A 19183-nucleotide genomic window follows, 5' to 3' on the forward strand; every position below is an offset into this window, starting at 1 on the left:
TCCGACAATTTTTTTAGCTGCTATTTGTTCAATAATTTGCATATTACATTTAACTCATCATTTAAGAGGCTTTAAGATATGTCACTTTTTGTGCCCAACAGAGCAGATGTTTTACCACTGTGTACACATCCTCAACTGGAAAGATTTAGTAGAGCAGTTTGACTGATCCTCTTTGACTCTTCTCAATCTGTCCAGTCTTGATCGCAGCCTGCCAAAAATGTCTGTGTTGCGGGGAGACACAAAGTTGTAGCTAAGGCAGCGATATGCAGAAAATGATTGAATAATTAGAGGGCCTGAGTAAGAGTGGCCGTACAATTCGGTAGCAGCTGTGCAACAATTGGAGTCACTTGTAGAGGCTGGCCATGGTCAGACACACTACTAACTCCCATTGCATCAGAAATGTGGGTCAGCTAAAGTGGACCCCCTCTGGGCTGTATAATCGGCTTGTATTTTTTGGTGAGTTTTCTTTGTGAGCCAAAGGAAAAACACACATTTGAGTAGAGGCACATGATTACTGTTAAATAAAAACAGATAGCTGGACTTGTCCCATCTTTTATCCAGTGTCACACTTTAGTCCAGCTGCTCAAAGAGTCAATTAAAAAGCATGACATCACATGCCTCAATGCTGATCCCTCAGTGTTCCCCTTTGTGGAGAAATGCCCCTCTTTCAGTTTCTGTAGCTATTCTTGAAATTTGGCAAAAATGTTCCCCAGAAAAAAATGCCTTTCCCTCAGCATTTTTTTTTTTAATTCTCTGGTTAGGATTTAGCTCACAATGTGGCTTTAGATGGAAACAGTAAATGGGCCACATGTTTAAACAGCTGCACAAGTAGTATATTTATTTACTTAGCTTCTCAGAAGTGTCCAGTTCGACCGCCTGTTCGTGGAAAAATTCTGTTTTGTCCCTGCGTGAGCGCCAGAAAAAACATTTCTCAAGATAGTCTCTTGCCAATTATCTCATCTATTTGATACATACTAGTTTAAAGCTCACAAGAAACAAAATATACCTTTAAAAAGGCCAAAGTTTTTCCCCCAACATTATTTTGCTCAGTATCAACAAAAATAGCAGTGATGTACAAAGCGATCCGATTTTTATCTATCTATTGCAGTATCGTACAGTTGCCCTCAAAATTAGAACAATACCTCAAAATTATTCCAAGCAAGCATTATTTATTTGGAGGTTGTACATTTACAAAAATGATGTACAATCAGAGTTGAATTTTGTTAATGCAAACAATTTTGTTTTGATCTTGACTAATTGTTAAATATTTAACATTGTCTTTTCAAAGTTTTGGGGTTTTGTAAAAACAATTTCGTCTTTGAGAAATAACCAATTGCTGAGAAATGCAAACAACTTTACCTTGAACACTACTACCTCCATTCAGCAATTACAATCACAAAAAATGATCAGTTTTTACAATCAGTTTTAGACTTATTTTTATTTAGAATTTTCTTTTAAATTTGATCTTTGGTTATTTTCAATTCAATTTAGTCTTTCCTCAATTCTATGACAAAAGTCTAGATGATGTTTCAGAATTTAGTTCGCTTGAGGTTTTTATGCACAATGCCAAATCCGAATGGACGTTAAGCATTATGCCGTGGTGTGCACTTGGCATTTGTCGTGAATTTATCATTTCTATGTCCTTTTTTTCCCCCACTTGCTGCTGCCATAATCTATCCAGCTTTATTTTGTCTACTTACATATTGGCAATGTGTCTGTCTTGTCTTTATAAAACACATGACCTCCAGATGTTTGCTATCTGTCTGCATGGAACTTTTTTTTTTCTTTTTTTTTTTTAACTTGGAGCATCAGTGATGCACATTTACTTTCTCATTATTTGTGCTTGTTGTTAGTAGAAATTGTAAAGTGTTGACAAAGCATCGCTGTAACACTCCTTGGTTTTTTTTCCCCCCTACAGGGTGAACTGGAACGTCAGCTTTTACAAGCCAACCCCATCCTCGAATCATTTGGGAATGCGAAAACGGTGAAAAATGACAACTCGTCACGTTTTGTAAGTGCAAGATACAAAAATTCTTATCTTTTCACAGTCCATTCTAAATGTCAACAGTATGTCATCGCCTTGTGATCATAACACGCTTACACTCTTTAGATGTGTTAGCAGCAACAGCACGTTGATGAGATGAATTGATGAGTATAGCAGTCTATTTTCTGTTGCAGGGGAAATTCATCCGCATCAACTTTGATGTCACTGGATATATTGTTGGGGCCAACATTGAAACATGTATCCTTTTTTTGTCGTCATACTCGTTAGAAGGAAATTGTGAATGTTTAAAAAAAAAATCCTTGACTTATTGGATTTCAGATTTATTGGAGAAATCGAGAGCGATCCGCCAAGCCAAAGATGAACGCACCTTCCATATTTTTTACCAACTGTTGGCCGGAGCCGGAGAACACCTCAAATGTGAGTATGCAACAAGGATGGCCCTTTTTTTTACTTCTCTTTCAGTACAGACCCTTGTGCTGGCTCTTGCTTAATGTATACGTTTTATGGCTAAAATGGATACACCCCTTAAGTCTTCATCTTACCAAGACTTTATGTTATGTATTTAATTGCATGCTTCAAACTTTTTTTTGGGAACAGTTTAGGGAAGGCCTTTTTCCTTGCCAGGCCCACAAAAGCATGCTTGGATGAGTTTGATATGGACGAAGTTGAGAGCCCATACCTAACTCATGCCAGTTTTTGGCATCCCCCTTCTGTCCATGCTTCTGAAGATTTATGATTGTATTCTTACGTCCATAGCTGACCTGCTTTTGGAGGGATTTAACAACTACCGATTCCTGTCTAATGGCAACATCACAATCCCGGGCCAGCAGGATAAAGACAACTTCCATGAGACAATGGAGGCCATGCACATTATGAGCTTCTCCCACGAGGAGATTCTGGGTATGTTTCCATTGGTTAGAGAGGTGGTTGACCATGCACAAGACGTTGACAATGGAGACATGAGCAATTTGATGATGTGACAGGCTAAATATTGCATAGTATGCTAGCCTGGAGGCTAGAACAGTTCAGTCCCGAGGTTGGCTCCAGCTCATCTGCGACCCCAGTGAAGAAAAGCGCCATTGAAAATGGATGGATTTTTAAATACTGTTCCAATAATGTTTGAGATGATTCGTTATTTTAACCCCATTTTGTCCATATTCACAGCATGAATGTGAGATATAGCTATTTTTTTTAAAAGTGTCTATCTCTCCCGGTTTGTCATTTTCCTAGCCATGTTGAAAGTGGTGTCCTCCGTTCTTCAGTTTGGAAACATTATCTTTAAGAAGGAAAGGAACACTGACCAGGCCTCCATGCCCGATAATACAGGTAAAAAAAGAAAATTCAAATATGAAGGGTTGATTGATGTAGATTTGAGACACTGGTTTCATATCTTCATTCGTTCAATGCAAATCACATTTATTGTGTTATAAACAGTATTCCTCCCCTGCATTGTTAAGATGCTAATATTAAGCGAAATTATTTTTTCTTTGGTTTTGTCTGTTTTCCAGTCCACCCGTTAAATACATTGAACATTTTTTTGTACAAAACCGCATTAGGCATCATTTAAAACTGCAGCATTTTATTATTCGTTGCTGTTATTTTCCCCTAACACTTGTCTGCTATATGCATTGAAATACAGTATACATACAACTGAATAAACAGCTGGGAATTGAAACACAATCCATGTCAATCTTCAGATTTTATCCTCAATCAAGTGTAATGTCAAGTCAATTAAATCTAATGATTTAAATGGTATACATAATCTGACTCACATCTGATGATGTGTAACCTTGTATCTAGAACTTCTTTTCCTCTCCCTGTCTACCGGTATTCTCTTTTTTTAATTTTTATTTTTTTAAGCCTCCTTTACATTGTGATCTGCATGCAGAAATCGGTAGGATGTACTTTTATGCACTTTCTGTCCTTGAATCTTGTCAACCTACTATTAACGCACATCATTCTGAAGATTTACACCTCAGAGGAAGTGGGGCCCAGTTCCTCCACATGTGGCTGTGCATAGCTGTCAGTTTAAGAGGGAGAGAGAGAGAGATACAGTGGGAGACTCAGCCATGGGTGCCAATGATGCAGCGAGGCAAAATATTCCCAATTGTGACTAACGAGATCCAGGACTAGGCAATGTTATTTCTAGAAGAGGCTTGCTATCTGAGCTAGACAGCTTCTTATTTCTTTCCATGAGCTCCAGACTGTTCCATTGTAATTTATACTAATGGTGAAAGCTGTCATGCAATTTCAGGAAAACCTTGGATGTGCATCAATGATAGATTGAGGTCTTTGTTTTAATCCTTTCTGGAAGTGTTATTGTATGTCATTGTGTCAAAAAGTACTGCGGAAGAGCCCTAATGGTGTTTTTTTCTTGTTTTTGTTTTGTTTTTTAACTCCTCACCCTGATTCCATTTCCAGCTGCTCAGAAGCTGTGTCACCTGTTGGGCATGAGTGTCATGGAGTTTACGAGAGCCATCCTCTCCCCGAGGATCAAAGTGGGAAGAGACTATGTCCAGAAAGCCCAAACCAAAGAGCAGGTCGGTCGTCTGTAAATCTACTCTCATGCTGGTTTCTTTATTACAGCACCGCTAAAAGTACGTTTTCCTACAGCTTGTGCATATACCCCTTTTGTCAGCAGCAACTCTAAACAGGATATGTAGTGTAGGAAATGAATTGATAGGTAGTTAACTTCTGAGCCCGTCTCAACAATATACTATTGCCAACCAAAACAGCAGCACCTGCTGAGGGACATAAACATGAATTGAAGTGTTGGAATTTACCGCATGTTGTAAACGAATTCCCTCCGTACTATTAACTCGTTCACTGCCAGACATTTTCAGACTCTCTTTTACCCTAACGTTTGAACAAATTTGAAAAAAATATCAATGAATTCCTGGGATTGAATGGCCGGACTGTGAAAAGATAAGCAAATTTGTCAATGGCAGTGAATGAGTTATAGATAGTCTTACATTATGTGACAATTCCGCCTTTTAATGACAATTAGCGTTCCACATACAGTCACTCCACAATGTTGTGTGCGTCCAAGGTAATGTTCCAGGGTGCAACGCAACTTCTACATTCCAGACTGCCTCAGTCACTTTTGGCCTTTTCACTTTTCACTGCATTTCTCCATAATATTCCTTTTTATTTTGTTATAAAATCCATTTTGACTTGCCATAAAGTGTAATACAGAATATAGGTAATATAGCTGGATAAGTAAATTACTGTTTGTGGAAATAGTGTTGTACCGTCTCACCACTCTGGTCCTTCCGCCCAGGCTGACTTTGCTGTGGAGGCCCTGGCTAAAGCAACATACGAGCGTCTCTTCCGTTGGCTGGTCCATCGCATTAACAAAGCTCTGGACAGGACCAAAAGACAGGGGGCCTCCTTCATCGGCATCCTGGACATTGCTGGCTTTGAGATCTTCCAGGTTTGACTCCTTCCATTGCTGCATTATGTATGTCGGTTTTGTCTGGTGATAAGTCGTGGAAACGCTAACGGCTTCTCCCCCTTTCTCAACAGCTCAACTCGTTCGAGCAGCTCTGCATCAACTATACCAATGAGAAGCTTCAGCAGCTCTTCAACCACACCATGTTCATCCTTGAGCAGGAGGAGTACCAGAGGGAGGGAATCGAGTGGAGCTTCATCGACTTCGGCCTCGACCTGCAGCCCTGCATCGACCTCATCGAGAGGCCGGTCAGTAGCGAAATCAAATTGTCATGTTGCTTTTCTAATGCTAACGTTTGTTTGGGTGAGCGCTTGAAGTTCTGTTGCTGTTCCTCCAGGCAAACCCTCCAGGGGTGTTAGCTCTGCTGGATGAGGAGTGCTGGTTCCCTAAGGCCACAGACAAGACCTTTGTGGACAAGCTGATTCAGGAACAGGGAACACACACCAAGTTCCAGAAACCGCGCCAGCTCAAAGACAAAGCCGACTTCTGCATCATCCACTATGCCGGAAGGGTATGTTAAATAAATTCATCATTTGTGTGTTTTTGGAGCATTTCCATTGGTTTGATAAATAGTTGCTGAGGACTTGACTTATTTTTGTGATACCACGTCGGACCTTAAGTATTTATTTTCCTCCTTAATTATCTACAAGTGGAAAGATGTTTATGGTCAGAGCTGATGTGATGCAAGCCTCTCCTGTGGTAGAAATCGGGGTGAAATTACCGCTTGTGGCGTTATGCAACAGAACACTGCCTCACAGAGTGAGGACATCTGCTTAGCATTACAGGGACTGCTGCGTCTTACACAACTATCATTGAAAACCGCAAAGATTTGCGATTTTGTGCGGTGGGTTGAAAGAATGCTGAAGCACCGGGCCACATCGCCAAATGTTCAATATTGGGTATGCACGAAATAAATGATCGAGTGTGAACTGAAGATTTCACTATGATCCGTGCACGATGGCCATCCATAATCTTCCCTGGCAATGTCAAAAATGTCTGCCTGTTCATTACATACACTTGACTGCCGTATTCTAAAGATTGAATTACCTGAAGCATGTCAACAATGATTTTGAATAACTTGTCTTTATCGTTTATATCACCTTCAGCTGAGACAATATCATGTTAGCTCGCCACTATTTGAGGTGAAATGGAGCTGAAATGTCTTTACTTGTCATGGTCACTAGTTCTTTTCTGACTAAGCATGTTTGCTAGCGTCATCATGATACAAAATTGCATTACTGCAACTATCCTAATTGTGTGGATTATGTTTTTTTTGTTTTGATTATTTCATATATAATTGAGGTTATCAATAACAACAGATGCATCAATTATACTTGTCTACATTGCACACTTGTGCATAGTACTGACAACGAACTCTCGCCATAAGATTTTAGGTGTCAAGTGTGCTCAAGTGCAATATGGATTGTCTAGTGTGAGCGCAACCTTAAATCCACCATCTTAGGCATAGTGATGAATTCCATTTATAAAAATGTATATCATCCATCTTTTTTTTAAATTTTTCTAAATAACGCTTTTCCTGACCAGGGTCACAGGTTATCTGGAGCCTAGTCCATCTGACCTTGTGCGATAGGTGGCACACACCCTGGACTACATGCCATGTATTTAATTACTTTCAGGACTTAACATTACAGTTTTTTGTTTTTTTAAATACACCATCGCAGATTTGACACAGCACTGTGTTGTCCTTCCTCAGGTGGACTACAAAGCAGATGAGTGGTTAATGAAGAACATGGACCCCCTCAATGACAATGTGGCCACACTTCTGCATCAGTCCACTGACAAATTTGTGGCGGAGCTATGGAAAGACGGTGAGTCATTTCAGCATCTAACTATAATAGCAACAATTACATCTGAACACCTCACCTTTTAAGCGCTTCACTTACACCGGCTACTTAACAGCTGGCTCTGCCTCGCTGAGCTGATTTTGACAACTTCTTTAACATCCCTCCTCCCCTCTCTGTCTCTGTCTGTGTTATAGAGATTCAGACCATTCAAAGGGCTTCATTCTATGACAATGTCACTAGTCTGGATGAGCCAGCAGGTGAATAGTAGTGTCATCGCAGACCTGGGCCAAAATATTTATTGTATAATTATATTGCATTAACAACATACTCAAGCGACAAACAAAGCAGGTTGAAGTGACAGCCTGTCAGTACATTTTAGCCCAGATCTGATGGATCTATGTGTCATGCTTCAGACAGCGTTGCCATTTGCTTCCAAGGCTGCATGGCTCCATGTCTTAGCCATAAGCAGTAGCACGAAGCCCTGAGCTAGGCTAGAGAATAGCTGCCTTTAGTTGTACTAGTGTGCTTTGTGTGCTCACCTGGGTCTTGTGATTGTTACATTCTTAAACTTAAGCTTTTAGGGTGTAGCGCTGTTGTTCGGAGTTAGGTTGTGTTCCTGCTCCCGTAATGTGATAACATTAAATGAGGTAAATCAAGGTCTCCAATGAAGCAACATTTGATGACATCAATTTCCCCGCCTTTTTTCCTAGTAGAGGCCAATTGAAACCAGATGCCGTTTGTGGTGTTTGCGTTGGCGATGAGCTGAGTGTTGGAGGGTTCACACAGCCGGCACACATTGTATTGCTGCAGTCTGCCACTCATTAAAGTCTTGTGACCATATTTCACTCAATGTTAGGTCACAAGTGACGTGTCATTGTGGGAAGCTTTATTACAATTTGTCTGCTCTGCTGAGTTTATATACTACGGATAGACCAGATGGATGATATTTGTTGTCATGTGATTGAGGCAAAAAAAAGTCCAAATTTCTCAGCCATGTATTTGTCTTTTGACCTGAATTGCTTGCTTTTTTTTCTAAGTATAAAGGAATGCTTTTGGAACAGTGCTAATACTGTAACTCACATTAACAACAGGACAATTGCATACCTTAGTTCAAACCCTGCAGAGCCTCAAAATGGCACATTTTGAATCCTTCAAGGATTGAATGCACGCTGACAGTCAAGTGCACTTCACACTAGGGGTTGCACAGCTCAAAATTTAGTCAGGTCGACACTAATGTGATGAAGGCTGACATCTACTAGTGACTGATAATGTTTTTCAGGACAGTGCTTTCATTTCAATTTTATTTTTTTTCAAATGACGGGAGGGAATGCTTTGCACTAACCTATATGCACGGACAATGAACAGCTAATGCACCAAACGTACGTAGAACATGCACATTAGAACACAAGAGCAACGACGTGGGCTGGGTGAAGACTCGCTCACTGACGAGTGATGGTATTTCCAGCCAAAGAGAAAAGTCCTCTCACTCGTGCTTGCCACTAGAGAGCCAGGTAACATTTGGACAAGGGGGAACATGCACAGCAGCAGGTTGTACATGATGGGAATTTGTGGTCTTTCTCTAGTACACCTGCAACCCGAGTGAGGATAAACGGCATAACAAATAGACGGATGGATGCAAATAAATCGGACCTCATCATGTGTGGGGCAATAATGCTCCGCTCTCCTACGATTTGACAGTGCGGGCCGAAAAGTTGTTCAAAATCCTACTCAAGCCTGGCGTTTTCCACTTCACTTTGCAAAGGTGCAAATTCAGAAATAGAAGACAATCAAAATCAATTTAGGTGATGGACTAATTGTTATTCAGCACACTCCGTGGTTTTGTTGCAAACAGCGCTACCTCCTCCTCAAGCCAAAAACACATGATTAGTGACCGGTCCACATCACGCTCTTAACTTCATTGCGGAGTACTAAAGTCGACTGGTCTGCACAACCCCTACCGCAAACCTATTGTAAAGATGATTATGAGGAAATCTCTAATACGCGACTCCAAAGAAACCTTGCCGTATGCTTAACATTTTAACACAGTATAACTATCAAATTCATAAAAGGAAGAAAATGATCAACCTTTTGTTGGCACTTGCAAAGTGTCCAATCAAATTGCTCGGTCACCCCTATTCTCTTTATAGCTTATTTGCATGGTATCTGGGGATTTCTTTCTGATCTCACATATTAATGTTTTTAGCCCTGAAGCCATGTGTGGTCATTGATACGCAATTTATGAATCAATGAATGATTGCAAGCTTACCAAACCTGCAAGTGAATGTTAAGAAATAGTGCACAAGTGAGAGTTAGACTTAGGACGTGAGTTTTTGTGCCTGCTACTGTCTTCTGGTCATTCGTAGTGTTCCTGTCATCCATTTGCATCGGGCTTTGTTGTAACTACATCAGCATATCAGTCATCGTTGTTCCCTTCACTCTGTCAAGTCACACGGTCGTAACCAGTTCTCCCCATCTCCGCCCACCAGTGGATCGTATAGTGGGCCTGGACCAGGTGGCAGGAATGAATGAGACGGCGTTCGGCGCCACCTACAAAACGAAGAAGGGCATGTTTAGGACGGTGGGTCAGCTCTACAAGGAGTCACTCACCAAGCTCATGGCCACGCTGAGGAACACCAACCCCAACTTTGTCCGCTGTATCATCCCCAACCACGAAAAACGAGTAAAATGCATACTTTAAATCTACAATACTATATTTGTAATTTGGCAAGTCCAAATGTGTTTTGTGGAACATTTTGTTTGTCACAAATACACTTTCATAAACAGTTGGAGGTTGTGGTCAACGTATCACTTGATTATTTTCCTCTTCCAGGCAGGTAAACTGGAGCCTCACCTGGTTCTGGACCAGTTGAGGTGTAATGGCGTTCTCGAGGGGATCCGTATCTGCAGACAGGGCTTCCCCAACCGTATTGTCTTCCAGGAATTCAGACAGAGGTGACGTGCAATCTTTTTTTGTGTGTGTGTGTGTGTGTGTGTGTGTGTTATCACACTACATTGGTAATATCATTTTTAGTTGACTTCTGCGTTCTCTTTTGCTGACAGATATGAGATTCTCACTCCCAACGCTATCCCCAAGGGCTTCATGGATGGGAAACAAGCTTGTGAGAGAATGGTAATGTGTGTTTGCTAGTTGTAATGGTCAGTTATTGCACTGTGGTGGCACCGGAACAATTTTCGGTGTCCTTTTCCTTTTCCAGATCCAAGCTCTTGAGCTGGACCCCAACCTGTTTCGCATCGGGCAGAGTAAGATCTTCTTCAGAACTGGCGTACTGGCTCACTTGGAGGAGGAGCGTGATCTCAAGATCACCGACATCATCATTTACTTCCAGTCGGTGTGCCGTGGATACTTGGCGCGCAAGTGAGTAACGTAAAGTCGTCTCTTTATGTGTTTGATACATTTTTAAATTGGAGGTAAAAGTGATGTCGCATGCTCTTACGGCACCAATGACGTAATCACTAATTAACGTTAGCCATTAAAAGCTTAAATATATGGAGGTCTTTCATGTTATTTATAAAATTGCTTTGAGCGTGTATGCACACGTTAAAGGCAAGAATTTATTGTTTTCATCAGAAAGATAGCTACATTGATTTTTCTTTCGGAGGGACTAAAAAAAAAATTCCGGACTCTTATGTCTAACGTCAAACATGAGATCATGTTTATTGTTATTAAATCTCATTACATTTTGCCTCCATTCGATCTGGATGAAACTTTACCTCCTCTTAAGATCCTGTGTCGTAGTTGCTCGCCCATTGATTTTACAGGTGACTAATGGTCGAAGTCTGTGCTCTCTGAGTGCTCTCTAAGTGATTTTTAAAGATTGTCCCCGGCAGGCACCAGCATGATACATGTTAATGTAATTTGTTCCTCCCATAGGTCCTTTGCTAAGAAACAGCAACAGCTAAGCGCCCTGAAGGTTCTCCAGAGGAACTGTGCTGCTTACCTGAAGCTGCGCCACTGGCAGTGGTGGAGACTCTTTACCAAGGTGAGAAAACCCACACCTGATTCTTCCATCTACAGCACGTGGTTGAACACTACATTTTACACCAACTTCTTTTGTCCCCCTATCAGGTAAAGCCTCTTCTGCAGGTCACAAGACAGGAGGAGGAGATGCAAGCCAAAGATGAGGAGCTGGTCAAGGTGAAGGAGAGACAGCTGATGGTGGAGACTGAGCTTGTGGATATGGAGAGGAAACACCAACAGGTTGACATGTCTGCTTTGAACAAAAGCTAAATGTGTGCCAATGCTAAAAAAAAATTTAAATCATTAAATTTGACAACTTTCCCCTGGCAGCTCGTGGAGGAGAAGACCATTCTAGCAGAGCAGCTCCAAGCAGAAACGGAGCTGTTTGCAGAGGCTGAAGAGATGAGAGCTCGTCTGGCCTCCAGGAAGCAAGAGCTCGAGGAGATCCTCCACGACCTGGAATCTCGGGTGGAGGAAGAGGAGGAGAGGAACCAGAGTCTGCAGAACGAGAAGAAGAAGATGCAGTCGCACATTCAGGTTTGTGTTTTTGTGAGGCATCGGCCTTGAATCGATGCTGATCTTCATGTTGTCTCCCGCGTAGGACCTCGAGGAGCAGCTCGATGAGGAGGAAGCCGCACGACAGAAGCTCCAGCTCGACAAAGTGACTGCTGAAGCAAAGATCAAGAAATTAGAAGAAGACGTTGTGTTGCTCGAAGATCAAAACACCAAGTTCCACAAGGTGAGAGGTCCATTTTGATGGGAAATTCATGGCGCGGAGCTCTTTAAGCTTCAATAAGTCAAATTAGAAAAGGCACAGTCCAAACAAGGCTTTGTTTTTTGTACCTGACAGGAGAAGAAGCTGCTGGAGGAGCGGATCAATGAAGCAACCACTATGCTGACGGAGGAGGAGGAGAAAGCAAAGAACCTTGGCAAGCTCAAGAACAAGCAGGAGATGATGATGGTGGATCTGGAGGGTAAGAGAGGACACTCACGCACATGACCAGCGTTTCCTCACACTGGGAAATGTCCGACATTTAGTAATAGTAATTTGCCTTTTTTTTTTTTTTTTTTTTTTTTTCGTAAAGTAAACATAATTGTTAGGAACATAATGATGAACTATAACAGAGGCAGAGGTCAAGTCCATTTATGAATATAGCACAGATTAACAACACGTTTGACCTCAAGCTACCGTACACATTGCACAGGTAAAGACCCACACTCCTCATACATTATAGATTCGTGCATACTGTATTTATATACGAAAACCAACTGAACCCCACACGAGTAAGCGCTTGGAGACAAAGGAAAGGGGACGCTCCTTCCAAGGAAGAAACTTCATCTACAACCCAGACTCTCTGCGGTGACCGCTTGTCTCGTCCAGGTGGTTTGAGATGGAGCAAAAGAGTCGCAAGACGGGGGTTAAATAAGGACGGAAAACAGGATAGTGGGATTGAGCAGCTGGAGGAGGGGCGAGAGAACAATGGGCACAACAACAGACAAATTACCAACAGTAGTAGTCCTAGGATGAGAGCACCCACAACTATACTGGTACGCCCCCAACACTACTGTTCCCGGCCTCACTGCTGCCAATAAAGTGCGAGAATTGCCTTTTTGTCCTGTCAAGTGTTGTTTACATTATATAAGATTTGCGTCTCTGACGACATTCCATGTGTCACGTGATAAATGTTGTTTGTATTCCTGCAGAGCGTCTGAAGAAGGAAGAGAAAACGCGTCAAGAGCTGGAGAAGGCAAAACGCAAGCTGGATGCTGAGACGACGGACCTGCAAGACCAGATTGCTGAGCTCCAGGCCCAGATTGAGGAATTGAAGATCCAGTTGGCCAAGAAAGAAGAAGAGCTACAGGCTTCTTTGGCCAGGTAAAATTGCATTCAAACTCATTGACCGCCAACCCTCAAAAAACATTTGCCGCATCCATCACACATCCCTAAAAATCTATACACGGTATTTGTTGTTGTATTATTCTCACAAGTTGTTACATTAAAAGCGGCAGATAAAGTCAGGTCAACCACGTGGCACCTCTTACTGTTTAGTGACGTTCCACTTTCCATGTTTTACTACCACACACATCCTCTCCCCTGTGGTGTGTAGTCCATATCCATGGCAACCACACTGCAGAGTGCTGAGCCACCACCAAGGCCTCAAATAGACGTGACAACAAAGGCAGCGGTGAGATAAATACTGAGGCCTGTCAACTGAGCGCATGCTGTTCTTTATCAGCGAGGGTACACTGAGCACACACGCACACTCATAATGCAAAGGGAAATTGATGCTAATGGAGGCGCTCACTCACTGACTGCGCACCAAAGCACTGGTTGACATCATATTGTAATAAATAAAAAAAATGGGAAGGGTTGTGGGTGAGCTTGAGCCTATCCCCGCTGACGTCTGTGAAAATGGAGGTACACCCTGGACTGGTTGTCAGTCAATCTCAGTACACATATAAACAAACAAAAGCATTCACATTCACATCTGTGGACAATTTACAGTCTTTGCTGAACCGAATGTGGAAGTGGACCCAGGGTGCTTGGAGAACACCCACTCAAGCTTTCTGTTGTGTTGTCCCTTAACATGCAAACTCCACACAGAACTGTGAGACAGACGTGCAAGCCACTATTTCAACATTGCTACCCCCTTTCAGAAGTTAAATTCCTCCTATTAATTTCCCGCAGAATATAAGTATTTCAAGCTGGAAAATAATATTGTCGTGACAATTGTCACGTCTTCCTTTGAGACGTGAACCAGACAAAGTGAATGGTTGTCCTCCTGGCTGTAGCAACATTTTGTGATATTTACTGGAATGATGTCAGTTTGGCATTGTTCAGATGTGCGGTGCAGTAATGGAGAAAACCTTGGATAAATGAGAACGCTTGATTCTGTAATTCTATCGATATGATTAATGAAACATGCATTCGACGCGCCCTTGCACTTCTCCCGTCAGGACTGACGAAGAGACAGCGCAGAAGAACAATGCGCTCAAGCAGATCCGGGAGCTGCAGGCTCAACTGGCCGAGCTCCAGGAGGATCTGGAGTCCGAGAAGATGTGCAGAAGTAAAGCTGAAAAACTGAAGAGGGACCTCAGCGAGGAGCTTGAGGCTCTGAAGACGGAGCTGGAGGACACGCTGGACACCACTGCCGCCCAGCAGGAACTCAGGTGCTCAGTTAACGCTGCTGAACCACACAAGGAAGAAAGCCACAAAAATCCTGTCTATCTTTCTAACATAGATTTTTTTTTCCCCCTTCTCCCCGTATTCTAACACAAGAACCAAGCGAGAGCTAGAGGTAGCTGAGCTGAAGAAAGCAATTGATGAGGAGGGCAAAAACCATGAGGCCCAGATCCAGGAAATGAGGCAGAGGCACGCCACTGCGCTGGAGGAACTTTCTGAGCAACTGGATCAGGCTAAGAGAGTGAGTGTTCTCATTCGGGAGCTACAACGTCAGTGGTTATGTACAGATGGACGCTCAACAAACAAGACCCACCTATTTTGTTTCTCAGTCATAACATCACTCCAAAAACGTGTTTTTATGCAGTTCAAGTCCAATTTGGAAAAGAACAAGCAGTGTCTGGAAAATGACAACAAAGAGTTAGTCTGCGAGGTGAAGATTCTGCAGCAGACCAAAACAGAGTCTGAACACAAGAGGAAGAAGCTGGAGTCCTTGATGCAGGAGTTTACTGCCAGAACCACTGAGATGGAGCGATCCAAGGGGGAGATGGCCGACCGTTCCCACAAACTCCAGGTAGACTCCGCCAGCGTCAATATTTTTGTAGCATACTGTCGCTAAGTATCTTCATATATTTTGTTGACTTCATTTCCTCCTCTAGTTGGAGCTGGACAATGTCTCAGCCTTGCTGGAGGAGGCGGAGAAGAAGGGCATCAAACTGACCAAGGATGCTGACAACCTGGGAAGCCAGCTGCAGGATTCACATGTATGAAATCTTGCAAAAGTCCAAACCGCACCACAAATCGCTGCTTGTTTACACGTTAACGTTGCGTCGTGAAAGAGAGCAAGCCATTTTCAACACTTTAGATTGGTCAATAATTTGTAAAAAAAAAAAAAAAAGTACAAAATTAAAAAAAAAAAAACAGACTCACGTACAGACCATTACTGTAGATTTGTGTAAAAAAATAAATAAATAAATAAATAAAACAGAGCACCTAAGTTAAGACACAACTTCCCCAAACTTCGATGGCACCAATATTACTAATATTATTACACATTGATATTATCAGATTTATGCAAACGGGATCAATATGTCACATACAAGCAAATCTTTGCGCAGTGCAGCCAGCGGCGGTTTCCGTTACCGGGATCAAGCATGTTTTTGTGGCTGTGTTACTGCAGGAGCTGCTGCAGGAGGAGACTCGCCAGAAGCTCAACCTGAGCAGTCGACTGCGCCAGCTGGAGGAGGAGAAGAACACCTTGCAAGAGCAGCAGGAGGAGGAGGAGGAGGCTCGACGCAATTTGGAGAAACAGCTGCAGACGGCCCAGGCTCAGGTATGAGATGGAGCTTAGAGAACTTTTCCAGCATGCGATTATTGTGCCTTCAGAATATTCCTCACTTCCTATAGCTGCTTGAGACCAAGAAGAAGCTGGAGGAGGACGTGGGAGCCATGGAGGGCCTGGAAGAGGTGAAGCGAAAACTCCAGAAAGACGTGGAACTGAGCAGCCAGCGTCTGGAGGAGAAGGCCATGGCCATGGACAAGATGGAGAAGACCAAAAACCGACTGCAGCAGGAACTGGACGACCTGACGGTGGACCTGGACCACCAGAGGCAGATAGTCTCCAACCTGGAAAAGAAGCAGAAAAAGTTTGACCAGGTTGTCGCAATCACCTTTTCATTTCCATGAAATAAAGGATCCTGCTTTGGGCAATGCTTCTGAATGCCGCGGCCTTGTTTCACTCGCATGCGACAGATGCTGGCCGAGGAGAAGAGCGTGTCTGCTCGTTACGCCGAGGAGCGCGACCGCGCCGAGGCCGAGGCCAGGGACAAGGAGACCAAGGCCCTGTCCATGGCCAGAGCTCTGGAGGAGGCGCTGGAGGCCAAGGAGGAGCTGGAGAGGTTCAACAAGCAGCTCCGTGCAGAAATGGAGGACCTGATGAGCTCAAAGGATGACGTGGGAAAGAATGTAAGTGAGCCCACCGATCCATTTGAATGGGATGGACTAGATTGAGGATAAGATTCACGGTGAAAAAAACATGAAATTGAATCAATTGCTTCATATATTAACTCTGTGAAAATGTAGTTGTCTTTTGATGGCATGAGACAAGTAAAGAAAATAAAAGTGTGTGGTGTGTACGTGAAAGAGGAATGTCTTCTCCTTGCTGCTAATACTAATACAGGGTGTACATGGATCCCTGAAATGTCTTACACTACATATTTCCAAATATTTAATCCTTAAATCCTTTGGTTGGTCCAAGGTCTTAAAAGTGCCGTTGAACCAGCTGACTGGAAAATTAATAATGATAGATAAACATTAGAAAAATATCAATGTTGTTTACTTAAAGTCATTTAAAATATTGTGCTATAATATTGAGACCCCTCCCTGTGGTCACATTTTCTGAAGAGAGTGTCCGAGAGTGACTGTCTCTAAAAGTCTTGAATTGTCTTTCTTAACCTGGCAGTTTTCGGAAAGAGTTTGTTTTCCAGCATAATGCTGTGTCTTCTAATAGTTATGTTGACGCAGTAACAAGACACGGACAAAAAATGTATTAAAACTTCAAAATTGATCTTGGTGGTACCTAAAGAAAAGCAAAAAGTGTGGCTGTTTTCCCTCACAGGTCCACGAGCTGGAGAAGTCCAAGCGTACGCTGGAGCAGCAGGTGGAGGAGATGCGGACTCAGCTGGAGGAGCTGGAGGACGAGCTGCAGGCCACCGAGGACGCCAAATTGCGCCTGGAGGTCAACATGCAGGCCATGAAGGCCCAGTTTGATCGGGACCTGCAGGCCAGGGACGAGCAGGGCGACGAGAAGAAGAGGGCGCTGGTCAAACAGGTCGGTCTTTAGAGCGTTCGCGTTTGCCTTCGGGCAAAGATGTGAGCTGAGCGAGACGCGCCCCGCGAGCAGGTGCGTGAAATGGAGGCCGAGTTGGAAGACGAGAGGAAGCAGCGGACGCTGGCCGCGGCCTCCAAGAAGAAGCTGGAGATGGATCTCAGCGAGCTGGAGGGACAAATAGAAGCAGCCAACAAAGGCAGGGATGAGGCCTTGAAACAACTCAAGAAACTACAGGTGCGCGCAAACCCGCGAGTCAGCCGCCTCTTTGACTTTACCGGCTCTCTCTCTCACCACGGAGCCTTTCGTCCGCTTTTCTTAGGCTCAGATGAAAGACTATCAGAGGGAGCTGGAGGAGGCGCGGGTTTCCAGGGACGAAATCTTTACACAGTCCAAAGAAAACGAGAAGAAACTCAAGAGCCTTGAAGCTGAAATCTTACAACTACAAGAGGTGAGCGAGCGACCGCATAAAGCGAGTTTTAGCGCCCCGTCACAACGACGACGAGGGGCGGAGCCCTGGCGAGAAGCATCATTCCAAACCCAACAGTTGCGAACCGCGTGACAAAAGCGCGGCTTCAACCTGCGACGTGTCAAATGTGCCGCAGGACCACGCGGCGTCCGAGAGAGCCCGCCGGCATGCCGAGCAGGAGCGAGACGAACTGGCCGACGAAATCTCTAACAGCGCTTCCGGAAAGTCAGTGCGCGCCCGCCCGTCCCTTATCCGACCGCCGACAAAGACGGTTTGTTGACGCCGGCGCTTTTGTCAGGTCCATGCTGCTGGACGAAAAGAGGAGGCTGGAGGCTCAAATCGCCCAATTAGAGGAGGAGCTGGAGGAGGAGCAGGGCAACACGGAGCTGCTAAACGAGCGCTTCAGAAAGAGCACGCTGCAGGTACACGGATGTTCGTCTTCGGAACATGCGGTGCATTCAACAATCGATGGCTGATAGTTGATTATATTGATACTATTTAGCATGTTTATCATGTTTCATCTTATACGTTAGTCAACTCAAGCATTTCCGTGGTAAAAATATGTTCTATACAGGCCCACTTGTCTAAACACTTTATACTGCGTTTGTGGAATATGAGTTAAGCAGCAAAATCCACCCGTTTCCAGCCGTCTCGGGTGGCGGCCATTTTGTCACTTCTGTCGACTGAAAATGACATCACAGTTGCTCATGGCTCAGGTATTGACCTCACCTGTTTTCTGAAGCTGACGTGATGATTTTTTTTTTTTTTTTTTTTTTTTTTTCCACCTCCCCAGGTGGAGAGTCTCAGCGCCGAGCTGACTACGGAGCGCGGTGCCTCCCAAAAGAGCGAGAACGCTCGGCAACAGATGGAGCGTCAGAACAAGGTGCTCCAGACATCTTCAAAACATTACGTTGCCGTTCACTAATATCAACCATCACGCCAGACGCCTTGAGTACAGTCAGCCTCGCTTGTTAAAGTCCCGTTTGTCGCACACAGGAGCTGAAGGCCAAGCTAGCAGAGCTGGAAGGCTCGGTCAAGTCCAAGTTCAAGGCTTCCATCACGGCGCTGGAGGCTAAAATCCTGCAGCTGGAGGAGCAGCTGGAGCAGGAAGCAAAGTGGGTGCAAACATTCCCAAAACTCACCGCATGAAGTAAGCCATCAAATCCTCCTCACCTTTCACCTCCGCGTCGGTCGGCATTTTTCAGAGAGAGAGCAGCGGCCAATAAGATAGTCCGACGCACGGAGAAGAAGCTGAAGGAGGTGATGATGCAGGTGGAGGACGAGCGGCGTCACGCTGACCAGTACAAGGAACAGGTGAGCGTGAGCGGCACCGCGCTGTCGTGCAACGCTTTGGTGGTGGAGTTCTTCTTTTTTTTTTTTTTTTTTTTTTGCTGCGTCCATATAGGAAACCACATCCTATATTAGGTGTTGATGTCCTTTGCCGTTTGCTCTCTCTCTTCTCTCCT

At 43.8% G+C, this 19183-nt stretch overlaps 1 protein-coding gene across 5 annotated transcripts in view; it reads left to right on the forward strand.

The window, feature by feature from the left end:
- LOC147146228 (myosin-10-like) overlaps positions 1 to 19183 on the forward strand; it is a 43515-nt gene that overhangs the window by 20201 nt on the left and 4131 nt on the right. For 3 of the 5 annotated variants that reach the window (XM_086034148.1, XM_086034147.1, XM_086034149.1), the window contains 36 exons: positions 1919 to 2011; positions 2179 to 2242; positions 2324 to 2422; positions 2762 to 2905; positions 3236 to 3331; positions 4427 to 4545; positions 5286 to 5438; positions 5531 to 5704; positions 5794 to 5967; positions 7171 to 7285; positions 7456 to 7518; positions 9748 to 9941; positions 10092 to 10213; positions 10322 to 10391; positions 10477 to 10637; positions 11154 to 11262; positions 11349 to 11480; positions 11571 to 11777; positions 11842 to 11979; positions 12091 to 12214; positions 12945 to 13116; positions 14199 to 14411; positions 14521 to 14665; positions 14789 to 14995; positions 15081 to 15185; positions 15602 to 15754; positions 15829 to 16077; positions 16174 to 16386; positions 17039 to 17251; positions 17324 to 17485; positions 17571 to 17699; positions 17854 to 17942; positions 18016 to 18139; positions 18511 to 18600; positions 18714 to 18832; positions 18923 to 19031. In XM_086034148.1, the coding sequence (XP_085890274.1) occupies positions 1919 to 2011; positions 2179 to 2242; positions 2324 to 2422; positions 2762 to 2905; positions 3236 to 3331; positions 4427 to 4545; positions 5286 to 5438; positions 5531 to 5704; positions 5794 to 5967; positions 7171 to 7285; positions 7456 to 7518; positions 9748 to 9941; positions 10092 to 10213; positions 10322 to 10391; positions 10477 to 10637; positions 11154 to 11262; positions 11349 to 11480; positions 11571 to 11777; positions 11842 to 11979; positions 12091 to 12214; positions 12945 to 13116; positions 14199 to 14411; positions 14521 to 14665; positions 14789 to 14995; positions 15081 to 15185; positions 15602 to 15754; positions 15829 to 16077; positions 16174 to 16386; positions 17039 to 17251; positions 17324 to 17485; positions 17571 to 17699; positions 17854 to 17942; positions 18016 to 18139; positions 18511 to 18600; positions 18714 to 18832; positions 18923 to 19031 (5043 nt within the window). The remainder of the gene's footprint in view (positions 1 to 1918; positions 2012 to 2178; positions 2243 to 2323; positions 2423 to 2761; positions 2906 to 3235; positions 3332 to 4426; positions 4546 to 5285; positions 5439 to 5530; positions 5705 to 5793; positions 5968 to 7170; positions 7286 to 7455; positions 7519 to 9747; positions 9942 to 10091; positions 10214 to 10321; positions 10392 to 10476; positions 10638 to 11153; positions 11263 to 11348; positions 11481 to 11570; positions 11778 to 11841; positions 11980 to 12090; positions 12215 to 12944; positions 13117 to 14198; positions 14412 to 14520; positions 14666 to 14788; positions 14996 to 15080; positions 15186 to 15601; positions 15755 to 15828; positions 16078 to 16173; positions 16387 to 17038; positions 17252 to 17323; positions 17486 to 17570; positions 17700 to 17853; positions 17943 to 18015; positions 18140 to 18510; positions 18601 to 18713; positions 18833 to 18922; positions 19032 to 19183) is intronic. The other 2 variants (XM_086034150.1, XM_086034151.1) reach the window with 1 other exon arrangement.

This window comes from Filicampus tigris, chromosome 6 (assembly GCF_054856515.1).
Source record: "Filicampus tigris isolate MCC_2025a chromosome 6, RoL_Ftig_1.0, whole genome shotgun sequence".
Taxonomy (NCBI): Eukaryota; Metazoa; Chordata; class Actinopteri; order Syngnathiformes; family Syngnathidae; genus Filicampus; species Filicampus tigris.